Source organism: Erigeron canadensis, chromosome 6 (genome assembly GCF_010389155.1).
Source record: "Erigeron canadensis isolate Cc75 chromosome 6, C_canadensis_v1, whole genome shotgun sequence".
In the NCBI taxonomy this organism is placed as follows: Eukaryota; Viridiplantae; Streptophyta; class Magnoliopsida; order Asterales; family Asteraceae; genus Erigeron; species Erigeron canadensis.
Genome location: NC_057766.1, coordinates 21,310,667 through 21,332,800, shown reverse-complemented (window position 1 = coordinate 21,332,800; position 22,134 = coordinate 21,310,667). Strand labels below are relative to the sequence as shown.

Here is a 22,134-nt window from a genome sequence, read left to right as displayed (position 1 = left end):
ATAAAGGTTTTACTGTATATAATAAGAGTGGACAAGGAAAAAGGACTATAGGCCCAAAAGAAGGGCTAGGATGAGCGGGTCATAATAGAGGATTTCATTGGCCTGTAAAAGTTTGAGAAGAAAAGCATGTGAGTTTAGAGGTGCAAGAAAAAACCGATTAACCGAACTGAATCGATTTGTAACCGATAACCGAAGTCGGTTAATAACCGGAATAGTAAAAACCGATTATAGGTTACCAGAAACCGTAGGTTACTAACCTATTACTCTTTTCAAAACCAAAACCGATTATTAATCGGTTAACCTATAACCGGTTAATTATTCCAAATAATAACCAGTTAATCACGTATTATATACATATTATTAATTAAATCTATATATATATATATATCAATATCAATCATACTATATACATACACTTATATATAATCAGAAAGATCGCACTATCAGATTATTTCATTTGCTTTCAATATATTTATACTATATATAGATTAATGCTTATTTCATCCGATCCAACATCAATTTTGGTTGTTTTTGAGATTTGGGATGATGAAATTTGTTGTGCTTAGAAAATGATGTTTTATTTGGAATATAAGTTTTTTCGGAATATGAGTTTGTCGCTTAGGCTTGTCGGAAATGATTGTTTTTTCACATTGTTCACCACTTTCTCAATATTATAATGGGCGGTTAAAAGAAACAGAATAGGTTAACCGGTATCGGTTAACCGGTTATTATTAATCGAAATTGGTTAGATAGGTTCCAGTTTTAAAACCTAGAAACCGGTTATTAACCGGTACAAGTTAACCGTAATCGATTATTACTGTTTCAAAAAATAACCGAAACCGATTATTAAAATTAATAACCGAAATCGGTTAACCGCTTCTTACACCTCTATGTGAGTTTGAACACTAAGTTTTTTTTTTTTTTTCTCTTTTACTTTCTTATAACTTTTTGCTCAAAAATATTAGATCGGAGATTTATTTTTTGGCGTATAATTTTGGATCAATGTTTGGAAACTCGGAACTGGAATTGGCCCAATATGGTAGGGAGTTGATAGTTGTTGCTAACTTGGGGAAGACGAGAAGTATATTCGGATTGAAATTTTTATATAAAAGTGAAAATACTATTTGTTTAATCTATATATGTAATGTAAAGCTAGAAATAGACTGGAAACTTTAAACATTTTTTTTTTTTTTTGGAAATTTAAACTTTAAACATCTCTATCTATACTATTATATAAAAGAAATAACATTTTCTCTCATCAAATGTTGAAATGTAACCATGCGAATGTACAAAAATGTCCTTCCTTTATTCCAATTAAAATGCATTCCTATTTAAATTATTTTCACAATTTCACTTCAATTGAATATCCACTTATATTGTTAATACGTGTATTTTTTGTTACTGTTGGTTGATATTGGAGCTACGGTGTCATCGTGGTATCTCACTTAATTAATTGTTCACTGATACTGTTTTTGGTAATCACGACATTGAACGCATTGTCAATAGTATCCGCTGCAACGCGCGGGTACCATGCTAGCATATAATAAAACAAAATTGTTTTTTATAGGTATTATTAGAAAGTTGTTGATGTGGCAAATCCATATTTCACTTAAAAATTCTTTTTATTTAGTTATGATATCATATATATAAATAATATACAAATAGCCTAAAAGTATCAATCATTTGTTTAAAGAATAAAAAATCTCTCTTATATAATATCACAAATAAAATGTTTTTTTTATTTAGTTGATTTATGAACTATATAATTATTGTTTTAGTTGAATTATTAAATTTATATCAAGTTATAATGTTTTAAAAACAAATATTACATAATTTATTTTATAGTTTTATAATTTTAATTAACATGCCCGGGTTAAACCCGGCTTTATTAACTAGTAAACATAATATTTCAAAATTCAAACTAATTATTTTGAAACATAAACATAATATTTTAAAAAAAAAAAAAAAACTCGTTTTTTATTGAGTTGACCCAAGTATGTTTGACTCTACCCCAAGTTAGATTTTTACAACACTGATATATAAACACGGATTAATAACGTAATTATCCATCCTCTCCATTCTTTAACTTTGGAGTCTGGCAGTTTATGTTGAGCACAAAATCTTTATAGATAGAAACCAATTTTAATAATACTGTAAAAATATTTATTTTAGTCATTTGTTTTTTATTAATTATATAAAATTATGTAAAAAACTAAAATGATGACATCATCGAGAGTCAATATGATGAAATCGAGCGACGTGATTGGTTAATAAGTCATTAGTTCAACTGTCTTTTACTTGTGGTATATATTAAAATTAAAATCAAAATTAAAATAGTACAATTACTATTAAAATCTTAATATATTTACATTAAATTTAATTTATTTTTAAATAATTAATTATATATATATATATATATATGATAAAACATATTATTTGATATATAATAGTGATTATTTTATTAGATAAATATTAGCTATTATTCTATCAATTATATGTTAGCTATTATTATTTGTTTATCATATTAAAATTATTAGGTAAAAAGTGTAAATTAAAGTCAAAATTGAAAATAAAAGTTAACATTAAGAAATCGAGAACTGTAATTGGTCGATAATTTATTAGAGCAACTGTGGCTTAGTATAATTAAAGATTAAAAAAATATATGATCGAGTACCACATTGTTTGATAGCATATCCTTATGAAGGCACAAAGTGATTATAGTTACATGTATTAGATTAATTAAATTAAATATATACAAAAGTTTTGAAGTTTTTGTATTTGATTTGGAAACAATTAATGTCTCTAGGCAAAGTATATAAAAGTTTTAGTAACATTCTTAAGAAAATATAAAAGTATCCACCATAATCTATATTATTATATAAAAATTATACTTCTATGTTAAAAAGTTTACAATTTTGAGACATGCGAAATTACCATTTTACCCTTAATTAATTAACTTATACAATCATTCCGTAATTTTTTAAAAGATATATTCACCATCCCTAATTTCAAATATCTTTGTATCAATTTCTACACCACTTGACGCCAACGCCATTACCATCCGTCGATGCCACCACATCGTAACTAATGTCATCGCCGCCGCATTACACGGGTACCATGCTCGTATAAATATAAGTATATCCAAATATAAATATAAATATAAGTATAAATATGATTCCTAAATCGTCAGATTTTTAAAAAGTACTAAATAATATAAATATACTTTATTATCTCTAAATATATATAAAAGAGAAACTTTAATTCATAATTGAAAAAATATGAACTTTTGGATAAAGTTCAACTTTTAATTGAACCCATTAGATCAATTGATGATGTCATATACCTTATTTAAATTATTATTATTTAAAAGTATTATTATTTATTTATTTATGCTTGTAGACATATGTAATTAATGTTTTTAATGATACGAGCATGGTACTTGCACAATGCGGAAACAGTGGTGGAGAAGGCGGTCTAGTGGTGTTGGTGATGGTACTATTCATGGTGGTGGCAGTGTCAAGTGGTATGAGTTGATGTAATTGTGATAGTAGAATTTTTTAGAAGATAAGAGCTTAAAGTATTAATTATTAAAAAAAAGGTTTAGAGTGTAAATTAATTCATTAAAGGCTAAACATAAAAAGTTTTCAAAGGTAAAATTACCAAAAATAAAAAGGGGGTTTTTCTTTATAAGGGAATATAGATAATTATGAAAACTAATATTTTTATATTTTATATTATTTTTTATCTTTAAAATTATTTTTTATTTTTTTTACAATAAAGTTTTCTATTTTAATACAACACATTTTTATCCAGTTATATTTTTGTATAAGATTTTTATCATGTAACGAATAAAATTTGGTTATAAGAATTTTTGTATAGAATTTTTATATATAACCTTTTTATTAAATTAATTTTTTGGAACCGGATCGGATGTTAAATCAGCCTTTTTTTTTTCTAGAGTAAGATTTCAATATTATATAGCGGAAAAATAATTGTATGAAAATTACAATGATAATTTTAATACACACCTACTCTAAATTGATGATGATGATTATGTTATTTTCCATCTTGTAAGAGAAGTATTAGACGTACACATATTATTATAATAATTATTTATAACTTTTTGTCTAATAATTATTTATTGTTTATCATTATAATAATTATTTACGTTTTATGATTAAGGGTTGTTTTTGTTAAATTATATAAAGTATAAGTATTGATATTGTCATTTATTAAAGATGAATAATTAAATTTGATCTAATGGTTGTAAATCAAAGATATAGTTCATCCAAGAGTTTTTATTTGTTTATGAATGAATTTAGGACTTTGTTATATATATATACTAGATTATTGTCCCGCGTAATACACACGTAAATATATTTTTATACTTAATTATATATATATCTCAAAAATATAATTTTGTTAAGTAATAATTAACGAATTAAAATATTCAATTTCACTTTATTAACATTTGTATTTTTACCTTGATAATTTCACAAAAATTTATTATGTTGTTCATTAAGTCTTACTAATTTAATAAATTATTCAATGCCAAAAGTTATTGTTTATCCATGTCATCACAAATATCTCGATGTCATTCGAATTTTCATGTCATATCATATAAGATATCACACATGACATATTCTTTAGATGGTGTTAAGGTATACAACCTTCTAAACCGAGTTGCAAGATTGTCACTATTAAGCCAATGATTATTCTAGAATCTTGTCTTATTTTCACTACCAACTGGATCTTTAATAACATCTTAAGGGGCTAGCAATCGAGTGTGCCTCAGAGAATGAGGAACATATATTTGCCCATGTATTATTACCATTTGTTTTAGATAGGAACGCAAACTCGGAACCATGAATCACATGGATGGTTTTAAACCTCACGACATCCAAGTTTTGAAACACATGTCATATCTATTTGTACATATCAATGCTAAATTTTGAGCCTTCATACCACCAAGACCTAAACCACCCACATTTTTACCTAACGATTGTCTTTCAGTCAATCCATTACATTTCATTTTCCGAGTTCGACCCCCCTCCCCCTCCTCCCTTACCCCTTCCATACAAAAAAAAATGAAATTGTGATCTTTATCAATCGAAATAAAGAAAAATAATATATCCAAAATATTTTGAATTGCTGAGTTAGAATCCATCATAGGCAATACATTAGTATTGAGTTTAGAATAAGAGAAAATAAAAAATAAAAAATAAAAAGAGGTTGGAAAAATATTTTTTTTGGGTAAATATACATTCATTGATAATATAGTTGTATATAAAAACGTTATATTTTTCTTCAAATTCTTTTATAATAGTAATCAACATATTTTCAACGATATTATGCATAATTTCAAGTTATATTAACACAACATGCGATATATAGATTGATAATTAAATTGCTTAGAAATTTTAGAGTATAACTAAATTATTCGAGCAAAACGTTAAAACACAAATGCAATGACAATGCAAACATTTCCGGATGAATGGAAGACATCCAAAGAAACAAAAATCTTACTTAGCGAGATCTCTAATAGATGATGTATCTATTTTTCAAAATTGTGGTTAAATAACACACAAATATATATGAGAAACAATGACTAAGGTTGTAACATCCCGTATTCCGTTAACTTTGACCGTTAGTCGTAGTTGACCTGTCTTTAAGTGGTGATATATATTTATGTGGATTAATATTTGAGTTGATTAAGTATAGTAAGATTTGTCATTTATGTGAGTATTTAAGAGTATGTGTTCTCATTTAGAGTGACTGAAAGTGTTGATAAAGATTATCATTTAAGTTGTTTAATGTTGTATGTATTCCCGTTAGTGCCGTTTTAAATATGAGGAGTCGTTAGGTGAAATGTCATGTCGTTAACCCTGCCTAAAGGGGGGGGGGGGTTATATGTGAAATAAATAAAAATAACTGAGAGTCTTTATATAAATTACTAAATTATTGTCCCACGTAATACGCGAAAAAATATAGTTTTATATTTATATATATATCAAAAATACAATTTTCTTAAGTAATAATTAACGAATTAATAAAAATTCAATTTCATTTTATTAATATTTATTTTTCTGACTTTGATAATTTTACAAAAACTTATTGTGTTGTTCATTAAGTCTTACTGATTCAATGCCAAAAGTTATTACTTATTCATGTCATCACAAATATCTCGATGTCATTCGGATTTTCATGTCATATCATAAAAAATATTACACATGACACATTCTTTAGATGGTGCCTAGGCATACAACCTTCTAAACCGAGTTGCAAGATTGCCACCATTAAGCCAATGATCATTCTAGAATCTTGTCTTATTTTCACTCCCAACTATTCTCTAATAACATCTTAAGGGGGCTAACAATCGAATGTGTCTCACAGAATGAGGATGCAATGATATTATACATAATTTTAAGTTAGATTAACACAACATGCGATATGTCGATTGATAATTAAATTGCCTAGCAATTTTAGTGTATGACTAAACTATTCGAGCAAAACGTTAAAACAAAAGTGCAATGACAATGCAGACATATCCGGATGAGTGAAATAAATCCAAAGAAATGTAAACCTTACTTAGCGAGACTTCTGATAGATGATGTATCCTTTTTTCAAAACTGTGGTTAAATAACGCACAAATTTATATGAAAAACAATGACTAAGGTTTTTACAAAAGCAAACTTCATGCCTAAAAGCGAACTGTGTGGTCACTGTTAAATAGAATCTAATCGATGACTAATGTAGTTTCATGTGTTTTAGTGGTTTAATTCTTACCTGGTTAAATATTTGTCAACTTATGATATTATAAAAACTTAACATGTCACTAAATTATTATTTTTTGAACGGCATGTCATTAATTATATATGTTTCTAGCGTATCACACGAGTATTAATCTAGTTAGGATATATATTAGCTATTAATATATTGAATATATAATATTAACTATTATTCTATTAGATATATATATATATATATATATATATATATATATTGTAGCTATTATTTTTTATTTCTTGATTAAAATTATTGGGTAAAAAGTATAAATTTGTGATGGAAAACCAAAAAGTGTAAATTAAATTAAAAGGGCTATATATATATATTAGCTACTATTTTTGATTTCTTGATTAAAATTGATGGGTAAAAAGTGTAAATTTATTATCGGAAACCAAAAAGTGTAAATTAAATTTAAAGAAGTATTTTTTGTATAATCAAAAAAAGTATAAGTATTAATATTGTCATTTAAGAAAGATGAAATAGTTAAATTTGATCTAATGGTTCTAAATCAAAGATGGAATTCATCAAATGGTTCTTGTTTGTTTAGGGATGAATTTAGCACATTGTTATATATATATATTGATAGATAGATAGATTGATATATATATATATATGTATATATATATATATATATATTGGTAGATATTTAAAAATGTCCAATATTTTACAAGAGTAATCAAGAGTCAAAATTTTATACTTTCGAGTAGAGTTAAACTTTAAGAATAATCACGAGTCAAAAATTTAAATTTCTGAGGAGAGTCAAACTTTAAGAGTCACACAACTATGATTTTTATATTATAAAACTAGCACGATACCTGCGTAATATGGCGGTGGTTGTGGCGACAATGGTGTGGTGGTGATGGGGTGGGGGATTGTTGGTGGTGTTGAGTGGTGTAGATAATTGATGTAAGATATGTAAAAAATTAATGAAGATATTTTGGATAAATTAACTGATATTGTAATTTAGTCATTAATAGTAATTTTGATAATCTTTCCTAACTTTTAAATAGAAGGTTGTGTATTTATTAAATAGTATAAAAGTATAAATTAGGTGTATAAGAGAATTAAGATTAAAAAAATAAGGGTATTGTAGGTATAAAAAAATGTTAATTTTTTAAAATAAGAGAAGTCAAAATATATATATATATATTTTTTTTTATAGGAGTTTATAGATTTATAGATATAGATATAGAAGTAAATTACTTTTTTTCTCAGCTCCTTTGCCACCCAAAATCCCTAATTCTTTCTTATTCTCCGATCTCCATTCCTCCATCCTCAACAGGTAATCTTCGATTTTATGTAACCGTCACTACAGCTAAAGTAATGTCATCTATCTGCTATTCTGCTTAAGTGCTTATTATTATGAAAAAATTAACTAGATTATTTTTCTTTCTTTATATTTGTTAATTGAGTTAAACCTATATCTATTTTTGATAATATTTCCAAAGTGAAAACCTAATCAATGTTTATACTTGATTTTGGTATTATTTATTAGGTATTGGTACATAACTCAAAAATTCAGCCTAATCACTTGATGTATTTTTTTTTATATATTGTAGACTGATTCTGAATGTATAGAAATTGACCCACAAAGTGATTAGTCTACAATATGTATGTTAACAGTTTTCGTAACCGGTCTTATTGTGTTAACATGTTAATTTCGTGTCGCGTTTGTGTTTTAGATAAATGACACTAGTAGTTATCATGTCGTGTTCGTGTTTGACCTTAACATGTTTAGATAAGTCCTTTTAGATAGAGCCTAAAAGCAGTATTTCTATAGGGGTAAGACTGTCTACATCTTGACCTCCCCCATACACTGTCGAGGTATTGGGACCCGAAACCCATTGAAGACGGCATTGGGTGCTTACTTACTTACTTACTATGTTCGTGTCTTAGCAGGTTTTGTGTAACCAGCAGCAGCAGTAATCATGGCAATTGAAACACTCCCAGCCGCAGCAACACCGCAAAAACCCAGATGGGGTGAGCTAGAAGAAGAAGATGACGGAACCGATTACGATTTCTTGCTGCCACCAAAACAGATTATCGGCCCAGATGAAAACGGGCTAAAGAAAGTGGTGGAATATAAGTTTGATGATGATGGGAACAGGGTCAAGGTTACCACCACCACCCGTGTTCGGAAACTAGCTAATGCGCGTTTGAGCAAACGCGCTGTGGAAAGAAGGTCTTGGAAGAAGTTTGGTGATGCTGTTCAGGAAGATGTTGGTGCTAGGTTGACTATGGTTTCTACTGAAGAAATTATCTTGGAAAGGCCTAAAGCCCCTGGTTTGTTCTCTACATCTCTCATATACTTGTGTATATATATGTATATAGAGAGAGAGAGAGATCAAATGAGACGATACCTTAAGGAGAGAAGGGAGAGAAGGTTCGTTTTTGATTTTTTTTAACTTGTTTTTTTTTCACTTTTTTTTTTCTTTTTTTCACTTTTTTCATTCTCTATTTAATTAACTAATTCCATTTAAAAATTAAAAATTTTTTTTTTTTCAAAGGCCGTTGCCCGTAAGCTATAGGCGAAGCCTCTCAGTCTATAGTGGAGCCACGATAGCTAAGGGCGAAGCCCGTTAGGTAGATTACTCCATCACCGGATCACCCCTATGACCTATCACCCTCTATGACCTATCACTCCCACCAGCTACCCTTTATTAATATCCTTAAGGGCGAAGCCCGTACCGTACCCTCACATGTAAAAAATAAAAAACGGACCTTCTCTCCCTTCTTTCCTAAAGAACCTTCTCTCTGGATTTATTCCCTATATATATAAATATATATATATCTTTGTATATTATATTTATGTATGTATTGGTACTTTTAGTTATTATTTTATTATATATGTATGACTATATATATATATATATATGAAGTAGATATATGTGGTTTATGGTATATGTGCTATGGTTTTACAGTAAAGATGTGAGGGTCTCGTTAATTATTTGATAGATACATATACTGATATACATATAATAAGATATCGATACAGATTGTGAGATAATATTTGTGGGTGGTGACTATAAGTTTACAAGATTGAATTTTTCATTTTTTTTCGTGAATACATAGTTTATGGGATATGTATTTTGGTCATTAAGTTAAAGTTTTAGGAAGTGGGGATCTCATACTGTTTGATAGATAGATATAGATATATAGATGCAGATTGGGTATAGTGTTTGTGTTTGCCTGGTACATGTAATAAGATTAATCTTTTTTGTGGGTTTTTTTAGTATAAGATGGATAGTAATCATGCCAAGGGGTTTTGAAAATGATGACCAAGTTACAATTTTTTTTGGTTTCTAGTACTGCTTGATGCATACGATAATAAGAATGGTAATGCTATTATATGCTTTTGAGCAAGTTATGCTTGTTGTATATGTTATTTTTTACAAAAGGTATTATGTATAGATTATAATATTAAATGCTTTGAACTCTAGGATTTTTTGGATGGTTTTATTGAGCTTACCAAAGCTTTAGGAATAGATGGATAGTTCTTGATACTGGCCATAAACAAGAGTGTAGGCTGTGGAGATAAGTTACTAGCTAGTTCGGTAGTAGAAGTAACATTTTTATTTTATTGGCTGCGTGACGTGTTAGAACAGGTTTGGGTCAAAAGCTTCACTTGATGAGAGGGTCGGGTTGACTCACTACTTTTAGTAAAAAATTTCTTAACTATAAGCTTTTTCAAGTGTTTAATTTTTTCTTTTGGTTGATTTAAAATCTAATAATTCAAAAGTAGGTACATTCAAAACACAAACTTTTCGTTATATAACAGTTTAGTTTTTTACTATTAAAAGTGCTCAGTTGTTGGTTCTATGATATACTTTACTGTAATCTTTTATATTATTATTGAAAAGTTTGGCAAAATATAAAAACAAAGTGACAGGACTCTTTAAACAAAAAGTAATTTCTAGGTGGGAGAACTTGGAGATGGTACTTCTTTTAGAAGTAACAACGCAGCCTTCAAATGGGGCTGTAATATGTTCACGGAAGGAAGCCACACACACAAAAAGCTTATATTAAATGAGTCGTATATCTTCGTAATATTTAATCCAGTTTCTGCTGATCATTAAACATGTGGCCCAGAGGACATCTCGATAAAATTTGTAATTTCAATCACAGAACTGGAAGTACTAGAGAGAGACCCGTGTGATGCGGTAGTGGTGACAGGTGGCGATGATGGTGGAGTTAGCGGTGTGATTATTAATGTAAAAGTAGTCGATGAAAGGGGGGTAGTGTAGATATTTTAAGGTTTGATGGATATATGTTGTAAATAAATTTCATTAAGGGTACTATAGGTATATTAGATGTTGATATTGGAGATATTTAAACTAGTGAATAAGAGGGGTAGTTTGGGTAGATCTATTTTTTTTTGAGAAATTTGGAGGGACCATATGCTTTATCAGATAGTATTTACATAGATAGTCATAGTAATCCACAAAAATGAATAGTAAATAACAGTTCTTCAACTTTATTTGCTTAAGGTTAAGGCAGTGCGTTTATATATACCTGACGGCTGGCTGGCTGACTTACAATTTAATTGTAAAATTGGAACATTGAGAAACATATGCGAGAGGACTCCAAGTTGTGAACAATTACTCTCAGAACTTTAGTTTATCTTTGCAAGACTCTGTTGTGGACCATATATGCTCTCTAACTTGGCAATAAGTTCATCAACTTACTTCAAAGATACTGCCTTCTAACGAACCTCCTTTTACATAACTTGAATGACTAGTAACAAATAACATTGAAGAAATCGAGTGAAATATGTTTTCAAATAAGTCACTTATAAAGTTGTAGGATAACTTATGGGAAAGCAAAATGTCACTTTTTTTTGTTTTTTCATTTGGTCCCTTGAAAGTGTGATCTATTCCATGAATTCTTTATGTAGTTTTTATTTCTACCTGACTATATGATATGGTTGATCTGCTAATAGGTACATTTTTGATCTTGCTAAGGCATTTTCAGAGGCTTTGCATTTTTGGACAGTTTAATAAGTGCTTGGTTTTCGTATTGTATATAGTCATGGATTAATACATTGTAGCATATCTTAAACCTTTTTCGTTTGTACTGTTAACCATATGTGGTGTTCCTTTGGTTACGGGATGAAGGTGCATCTAGGAACTAATAGAGATAGGAAATTACCCATGTCACGCACAGGAAATATAGTATGCAAAACAGGTGGGTTAGGTTTGATTGGGCAACAGATTGAATTGGCGATAGTAAAAGATCTGTATTTTTGGTTTAGTCAGATGTGTTTTCTGTTCATTCTATTTGGTTTGAATTTCAATTCCAGGTATCAGTAACTTGTGTTCAGGATTTAGATATGGTTCTTAATCTGTAGTTGCAAGGTTTGTTAGATTTAGACCGTGTTAGCTGGGGGTTAGTTGATGATAGTGAAGTGGTTGCAGTGGAAGTCTGGATCAGGATGAAAGAATCTTTTACTTCCTGTTCTACATTTTCTGTCTGAGAAAAAAAAAAATTAACTGACTATTCACAAGTTGAATACTTGATAAAACTATTTTGATTTGGATTGTTCAACCTGTTTTCAACTCTTTTTTAAAATGGCTCAAGATAACTAACTATTAGTATCTATTGAGAAGATGTGTTTGGTCCATAGAGGACTCAACTTTTCAATAGCACCAGGTTATGATTTTGTTAATTTTCCCAGTTAGATAGAAATGTTCAATGTGTTAATTTCTTTATCTACTCCATTAGTTTCTAATAGGAGGAAGTCTGATAGAAATTGAGGAAAAGCATTAACTATATTAAAATATAGTCAATCTTTTCTTATGAGCTGATGTTTTTGTCTGCTGACGCTGTAATAGGTTCCAAAGCTGAAGACTCGAATGCATCCACAGATCCGTTGTCTCAACTGCCGAAAACCGGAGCGGTTCTCATGGTATGCAGGATTTGTGGTAAGAAAGGTGAACATTGGACCTCAAAGTGCCCCTACAAAGATCTTGCACAGCCAAGTGAAACATTTGTTGAGAACCCTAGCCCTGCAGATTCAGCTGCCCCTGGTACTTCAGGGCCCACTAAAGGAGCATATGTTCCACCAACCCTGCGTCCTGGTGCAGCAAGACCCACTGCTGGTGCTGACATGAGACGTAGGAATGATGAGAATTCTGTCAGGGTCAATAACCTTTCAGAGGACACCCGAGAGCCCGACTTAATGGAGCTATTCCGTCCTTTTGGCAGCATATCTCGTGTTTATGTTGCAATGGATCAGAAGACTGGAACGAGCCGAGGGTTTGGGTTTGTCAACTTTGTGAGGAGGGAAGAGGGTGAGAGGGCGATTGCTAAACTCAATGGGTATGGATATGATAATCTTATCTTGAACGTTGAATGGGCAGCTCCTAGGGCAAATTAGTCTTGTTGGTTGGAATTTGAGACTCGGGTTTGTGCTTTCAAGAGTTTTTCGTGTGTTAGCAAAGACTTATGAGATGTCTAGTTAAATTTATCATGCACAATTTAACTTAACTTTAGCAAGATGTTGATACAAATTTTGGTGTTCCCTGTTATTATTGCTTGTTAGCTACTATATTACGAGTGTATGTGCCCAACTCAGTTAGCATAATCAGGTGATGGTATGTCGTTCTCAGTTGGACAGTTTTGGTTCCCACATTTGTTTAGCTAAAAGGTAATTTGCTTGGAAATCGTAATTTGGCCGTTAAGTCAACTCACGCGCCGTGCATGTGAGGTATCAAAATCGTAATTTCGTGTATACTTCATGTATCATCTATGTAAGTTACCGTAATAAAAAAATTACTAAGACCCATGGTTTTCATAATATATTGTATATTTAATAATATAAAAGTTAAATTTAAGTGGTTTTTATAATTCTCAAATTTGTTATATTCATTATACACGTATAACAAAATAATAATGACATATATAATAATAAAATAGATTTTAGACCCGTGTCAAATACACGGGTTTACATTGTTATAAAGATTAGATATTATTACAATTAATTTTAAAAATCTTATTCACTTAGATTTTATTTATTTTTTAGTAATTAATTTTATATTTATATGATAAAACGTCTAATTAAGATATATATTATTTATTATTCATAATCTATTATATTGGATTTAATAGTTAAAAATTATAAATTTGTGATTGAAAACAAAAAAGTGTAGATTAAAATAATTATAAATTAAGTATTTAGTGAGGGTAAAAAATGCAAATTATTGATGGAAAACAAATAAGTGTAAATTAGTGATATTTTTTCTACAAACATTAAAGTGTAAAATATAATATTTTAATATATTTGGATAATGATTATTAGAATTTTTAATTTATATTTAAATTAATAATGACATCATCAATTTGTAATTTAAAAAATCGAGAATTATGATTGGTTAATAAGCTATTAGGTCAGTTGTTTTAGTATAGATAAAGATGCATTCTTGCATCAACTATTTTTCTCAATATACTTTTCATTGAAAAAACTATTTTTTGTTTCATAATAAATTTCATATCTACCAAAATTAATAAATGAAGTATAAATAAAACTCTAAAATTCTTAATAACGAGGGTTTAAAACCCGTCTGATGGACGGCAGGATGGAAGGAAGTTGTTTTCATGGTTGAATTGGTTGGTTTTGTTAAACAGTTAAATTATACCGAGTAGATGTTTAGTTTGTCTACTAAACAGGAACATGTCCAAAAACACAGATGCACTATGCTTTCCTGCAACTTCTACTACCTTTTCCATTGATGAGGTTAGTTTTTTCAAGACTGGGAAACTATGGACATTGCAGGGTAGTGGTGGAAAAAAATTTGGTGTGTTGGCCTATTTTGTAGACTCCATCAAATACACAAATCTTAGGACGTACAACTGAAAGCATTTCAAAACTATTATGATCATCATTTTTCATTAAAAAGTTTTTTTTATATAATCAATAACTCACTCACATTCCTTCCAACAGTTAAGCAACCCAAACACCTTCTCTATTAATGATTTTCAACTAATTAAAAATATAACATGCAAACACGATTATTATGTATCTGATAATAAATAAAGTATAGAATAATAGGACCTATCGAATTTTAAAAAAAAAGTATAATATGATATGACCTTGAATATATTTAAATTAATTTATTTTTTGATATATATTGTCTCCTTATACACGGACTCATTCTTGAAAATTGTTTAACAAATTAATTTGTATATGTGTAATTAGGAAGAAATATTTAGTAATGAAAATTAATACTCTTGGTTTTTCAAAACAGCTTTTGCAAGTCATTAACTTTCCCACACACATAATTTCCCTTTGCATTGCAAGTAATTAGCTTCCATGGGTATAGGTAATTAACTTCCCTCAACACATAATTGACTTTTAAGATTTAAAAGGAAAGATTAATACTCTTGGTTTTTCAAAACAGCTTCCAAAACTCTAAAAACTCATTTAACATGAGACATTGCAACTAATTAACTTTATTGTACACATAATAGGCTTTTCAAACTTAATTAACATAAGTAGCTTTTAACATTACAATTATTAAGAGAGATAGTGCATAAATGGCTTTTTTTGATTTATTTGAATGCAAATATTTTAATTTAAGTCATTTTATTTATCCCAAAAGATGTTAATTAATGCATTACACTATATTACTTAGATATATGCATAAATTAAACAAAATACATAACTATTATTTAGTATACTTATAATCAACTTTAATATTTATGTGAATTAATGATCATAATGAAGAGAGAAGTTAAAGTTTTAGAATTGATTTCAAAACTCAACTTTTATATTATATATATAGATTATTTTTATGATGAATTACAAAGATAATGGCTGAAGTATGCACGTAATTACAGTTTTGATACCTCACATGCACGACACGTGATTCACTAACGACGAAATAGACGACCGCTAGCGATAGGTATGTTCAATGTAAGTTATTGGCAACGATGGGTATGTCTCGCGTAATTTTTAAATTGTAAGTATGACCAGTGTAGTTTTAAACAAACATTAGGTATGATTTTTGTAATTTACCCTAAACTTAATGGTTAAGAACTTATTACTAAGTCAAATTTTATGTTTCTTTTTTACATAAAAATAACCGTCAATTACTTATATTTTACTTAATAACTATAGACATGTTTAATGCATTCAGTTACTTAATACACTCGACACTTGATGACTAATGAAAGAAACGGGCCCTTAGATCTAATGTATAAACTTGTGGGTCTCAGACTAATTATGTATTGCGGGTGAATGGTCTCACTTTTCGTCATTTCACCTTATTTTTCTCCTTATTTCATCTACCTTTAATCATGTTCTAGTTATTTAAATTTTGATGAAATCTGATGGAATTGGAATTGAATTCCATTAATGATCAAATTTCATTTCATGTAAACATTCTTTCATTTAATGAAATCTTTATTCCGTTTTTGGATAGAATTTCATTTCTTCCCCCTCTAGAATTTTCGGAAAACACAAAATATTCCATCAAATTTCATACTTTTAGAATCTAATTCTTTTAAAAGATTTCATTCCTTACGATAACTATACACTATATACACTATACTAGTATACTGTTTGGGTTCTATAAATAACAGCCATTAAGGGGTATGGGTCTATGAGTATTAATTGCCAATGTGACTACAGATCCGGTCCTTAGAATCATTGTTCTCCTTGAATCTGTAATGGAACCACAAAAACGACTAAACGAGTGATTAATGATAGAATTAACGATAACAAACTCTCGTTTCTTAGAAGGGTTATCATTTTAGAACCAATGTTCCCACCAAGTTACATAAATAATAGTGTTCAGGGTATGGTTCTTTTTGTGGTGAACAAAATCTAGTAGCCACTCACTCCATAATGTTGCTTGGTTCAAAAGGAATAGGAATATTGATGTCCAACCTCCTGTTAATCGAAGACTAATGTTTTTTCGGCACTTTGCATTCTACCAAGATATGATGAATTGTCTCCAACCCATTACCGCAAGATGGACAAGTTATTGAGATATTAGAAACTTGCTAGTAAATCGTGATATTGATAAACACATCGATAACTTTAACATCTAAACTTATCACTTCTACATAGCTCGTTTTACCGTCTTATCTCATTTATGAATAATTGTAATTAAAAATAAAGGTTTGTCTGTTTATTTAACCATTAAATGCTGAATTAATAAAGTGACTGAATTGATAAATAATATCTAGAAAAAAAATTACATTTTTGGTCCTTTAAGTCGGCAGGATTTTCAGTTACTGCCCTTAAGTAAATTAAATACAGATAAAACCCTAAAGTTGGTTAATTTTTTCACTTTTCACTCTGCAACTAACAACCGTCTATTAAATCCGTTAAGTGAGGCAAATTCGTGATTTCACCATGATCCCTTCATCTTCTTCTTTCACACTCAAACACTACGCATGAAAAGTTAAACATTACGCCAAAAAAGTTAAATTCGCAATATATCTTTCATTTCTTTGATTCAAAACACGAAACGGTGCAAAAAATGTCAAAATAGAAGTCCGAACAAACCCTAAAATAGAAAAAATAACCGTTATCTATTGACTAAATGGAGTAAGTATATACTTTTCAATAAAAAAAATGGATTAAGTATATATTTTTTAATTAAGTCTAAGCTTTAAACAAACACGACCTAAAAGTGAATAACGGAAAAAAGTGTTCCGTGATGTCGCTAGTGGACTCGCGTTGAATAAAAAAACGGAAAAAGGGATATAGGCCCACCAGAAGGTTTGGTCCAGGAATGAGCGGGTCAGTATACTGGATTGGATTAGCTCGCAAAAGGTTGAGAAGGAAAACATGCGAGTTTGAATCCAGGTTTTTTTTACCTTTATATTAATATTGTGCTTCGAATATATAATTTTGGAGATTCATTTCTTCAAATTAGATATATAAACATAGATTAACAACATAATTACCTATCATCTTCATTCTCTTATTCTTTAGTTTTATAACATGGGCACGAGTCTCTGCCATTTGAGTTCAGCAGTTTATGTCGAACACGAAATCGCTCAAACAATATGAGAAGGGAGGAGTACAAAAAAGTGATTCGGCTTACCATTGATAATCTCAAAACGTTTTTTGGATACCGTTTAATCAACTAACTAATTCATGTTGCCTTGAAATTTTAAAAGGAAGTAATAATTGTACTAATATTATTGATTAATTTAGGGGGAGAGGTGTAATCTAAAACCATCGGCAAAATCGGCAAATCGGCTACACTATAGCACGTGAATCGGCAAGTTTCGGCAAGCACAATCGGCAAGTTTTGGCAAAGAAGATCGGCTAGTTTTGGCCGATGCATATTAACATTAGGAGCGTTTGAAAGTGACCGTTTTTTTTTGCTTTTTTCTAAAAGTGAACGTTGAGAGCGTCTGTGATTTTATTTTTTTTTTTTCCATTTTCAACTTCTATATATACATACACATTTATCACATATTTACCATCTCAAACAACAAACATCTATACTATCATCAAACACCAAACTATCAAATTTTATAAGGCAAAATGTCTGACGATGAACTACCCGTGTATATAATTCCTGAATTCTCGTCGTCGTCGTCATCATCATCGTCTTCTGGCGGCTTTGAGTTTTTGGCGTCTGTTGCTCTTGCAGCCTTAGAAGAAGACACTGCATCTTCTTCTTCACCCACGAAGATATTTTTGGAGAGATCGACACTCGGCTCATGAAAGATTGATGAACATGTACTTTGTGGATGAGCCAATGTTTGAGGACGATGTCTTTCGCCAGAGATATCGTATGTCGAGGAGGTTGTTTTTGAAAAATCGTGGAAGATATCACTGCAGCATTTCTAAGCATGAGCACGGTCAAAAGACCGGACCGGACCGGACCGATGTGGACCGAAGACCGAAATGGCATAAAAACTCAAACCGAAGACTGGACCGAAACAAGCTCGGTCGGTCCGGTTCGGTCCCGGGTTTCCTCGGGTTGGTCCCGGTCTATGTAGGGTTGGACCGAAAATGAGAAATGGGCTTGAGATGTTGGACTTGTGTGGCTTTGCTGGGCTCATTTTTGGAGTATTGGACTCTTTTTGGATGTTGGACTCTTGTTGTATGTTGGACAGGAGGCTGCAGGTTGGAGTTTTGGACTCAAATAAAGACTAAAGCTCATAATAAACCCATTAAATACTTAAGCCCACACTCAAAGTCGGGTTTCGGTCCTGGACCGACATTTTTCGGGTTTTGGACCGAACCAGACCGAAGTTGTAGGAAACCACAGACCGAAGACCGGACCGATTGTGGCTCGGTCGGGCCGGTCCGGGTCGGTCTCGGTCGGTTCTTGGTCGGGATTCGGGTTTTCGGTCCATATGCTCATGCCAAAGCATTTCCATGGTTTCGGTCTTCGGCGAATGCGGCGGGTATTGGAGGGTTCTCGGCGATTCAAAAGTGCACGTGCACGCTACGGCAACCTCGCCGACAACTATGATGAGGGGTTGTCGTTCTCTACTAGAACGGCTCGTGAGTGTCTAGACAACTTTTGCATTGCCATAAAGTATCTTTATGGTGAAGAGTATTTGCGTTCTCTGACTAGCCACGATGTTGCGCGTTTATATCAGGCGCATGAAGCCCAACATCATTTTCCTGGCATGATCGGTAGCATCGACTGTACCTACTGGAGTTGGAGAAATTGTCCATCAGGTTTGCGTGGGCAATACCACCGGGGTGATCATGAACGCCCAACTATCATACTTGAGGCCGCTATTTCCTATGATTTATGGTTTTGGCATGCGTATTTCGGTGTTGCGGGCTCAAACAATGACATCAACGTTTTGAAGCAATCGCCATTGTTTATCCCCGAAGTGAATGGGAAGTCTCCTGAGTACGGCTTTATCGTAAACGGGCACCGTTACGACAGAGGATACTATCTAGGGGATGGTATTTACCCACCATGGTCTTGTTTTCCGAAGGCGTATGCATACCCGGTCGCGAGAAAGGAGAAAATATTGCAGAAACTCCAAGAGTCTGCGAGAAAAGACGTTGAGCGAGCATTCGGGCTTCTGAAGAACAAGTGGGCTATCATCAAACGCCCGACACGGATGAGGGACAAAGAAAAGATCACCAACGCGATGTATGCGTGTGTTATTTTACATAACATGATACTTAAGGACGACGGCAACGCGATATCACCGGTGTACATCAGGGATCCTCCTAACGATATTCGTGCTACCGACCCTAATTTTCTCCATCGCTTACGTAACGAAGAGACGCATTACATGTTACGTCGTGATATTACGGAGGTAGTGGGAGAGCTAGATATCGATGATTAGTGATCTTGTTTTTAATTTTTAAGTATTTGTGTGTTTTATGTTTTAAATAAAAATAATGTTTTAATTAGTTGTATTGTGTTTTTTAAGTTTAATTAAAGTTTAAGGTTTGTTTTGTAAATTTTTTTCAATTGGCAAATTGGCAAGAATTGACACTATAGCGTGTAGATTGACAAGTTTTTGGCTAATTTTGGATCGGACACGTGTCACCTTATGATTGGCTAAAAAGTTTGCCAATTTACCAATTAGCCAAATCCTTGGCACTACACCTCTCCCCCTTACAACTAAAAAAAGTCTTTTACTGCATGCTATACAATCACGTATAACATAATTGTGATAAATGTATTAGTTTTTGTGGTACTAATAGTACATCCCAATTAAAAAAAAAAAAAAAAACATAAATGTTTTGTGCACGCCATCCCTAAATATCAAACAAGTTTTGTATTTAAAAAATCAATTTTGTTACAAAGGTTTATAAATTAACAATTTACATCACAAACTTCGTGTCAAGCTAATCTTTAATAGGATTTGAACATTTTAAAGCTTTATTGGTAAATCTGACAAGCTAATGTTGATTTAAACAATGAAAATTTCATGATGGGACTTCTTATGTAATTCCGATCTCGTACATGCTCAACTTACTCCGTTTATGGCGTGATTGGATGGTGTTAATTTTAGGAAGAAAAAAAAAAAGAGCTGAAGATATATAATTACTCTTTAGTTATTATCACCAAGACTCCTGAAAACACTTTTTTAGCTTTTAAATTATACAATAAACATCATGTTTACTCACTCCTAAACACCTCTTCATGGTGGAATCATATTTTGTTGTCTTCTTCCAAAGCAACTTTAACAGGTAATAAATACATAAACAAAAAATCCAAACAAATTAATTAGACATTAGCAACATGCAACCAAATTATATGATTCACAAGACATAGCCCATGTGGTCTCCCACCAGTACTTCAATCTCAAGAAATTTTAAACAAGATTTATGTGAAGCTTACATAATTTGAGAAAATGATAATGACAATCCTTAAATTGTCACTAACAACTTATTACATGCTTAAAAACTTGTATATTATACATTAAAAACCGCCCCCTGATTTTTCTAACATCAAGATACAAATTTTAATGCATTCAATTAGTTTTCATTGACAACCCTAAGGGCTGTCATTAACAAAACCCTTTGCAAATTTAGCTTTATAATGACTCATTATTAACGTAACGAACACTTATTTGTTTAGTCATTAACGTTACAAGAACCTAAATCCCAAATGAAGCATTTCCTAAGTCCCAAACAACACCAATTGTGGATCACTAGGAGTAGAAAGCTCAAAATAGGCTTGACTCTTTTTGAACGACAAATATCTTATAATACCTACACTACGCGTCAGGACTTTCACCCGAAGAGACAAGAGTATGTACCAAGTGGTCTACCATATGATTTCAAATATACACTACTTATAACTTTGCTTTAAATGTCAAACACTACAATCATCATTGACCCAGCCGTATAGGAGGCGACTCAGCAGCCAAGAGGTTGGGACTTGTGGCATAACGTTATTTGAAGTTACTTATCAAGTAATAAGCTACGATTTCGAGTCCCATTACGAACAAATGTGTAAATAATCCAATTGTAAAAAAAAATAGCACTGGAAAAATGCCAGTATTGTTACAATATCCAACTCATAATCTACAACCAAATGATGATGACCCACAAACATGACACTTTAATTTGTATTGATCCTTTATTCACAAGGAATACACAGAGAGGTAACACCATGTGCCCAAATTATTTAAATCAGGTGATGGATAATAATGACATTCACAAATATAATAAATCATAAAAATGAGTTCACCATCTTCAAGATTTTAATTAATCTACTTAAATCTTAATAGAGTCAAAGTTCAAATCTTGAAAGATGTCAATCTTTTGACCCAGCCAACATTCTTTATACCTTTGGATACTGGCATTGTAAGTTTGTAACATGACTATTTATTTCAAAAGAGTGTATATGCAGACATGTTTATGCTCCTAAAACAGACATATTGAAGCAAAATATA

The 22,134-nt window shown here is 31.0% G+C and overlaps 1 protein-coding gene across 1 annotated transcript; it reads left to right on the top strand.

The window, feature by feature from the left end:
- The first annotated feature begins 7,973 nt into the window (after positions 1-7,973).
- Positions 7,974-13,313, top strand: LOC122603361 (eukaryotic translation initiation factor 3 subunit G-like). The gene is made up of 3 exons (XM_043776037.1): positions 7,974-8,068; positions 8,686-9,069; positions 12,618-13,313. The coding sequence occupies exons 2-3, from the start codon at positions 8,715-8,717 to the stop codon at positions 13,160-13,162; spliced, it is 900 nt and encodes a 299-aa protein (XP_043631972.1). The 5' UTR covers positions 7,974-8,068; positions 8,686-8,714; the 3' UTR covers positions 13,163-13,313.
- Positions 13,314-22,134: the final 8,821 nt, after the last annotated feature.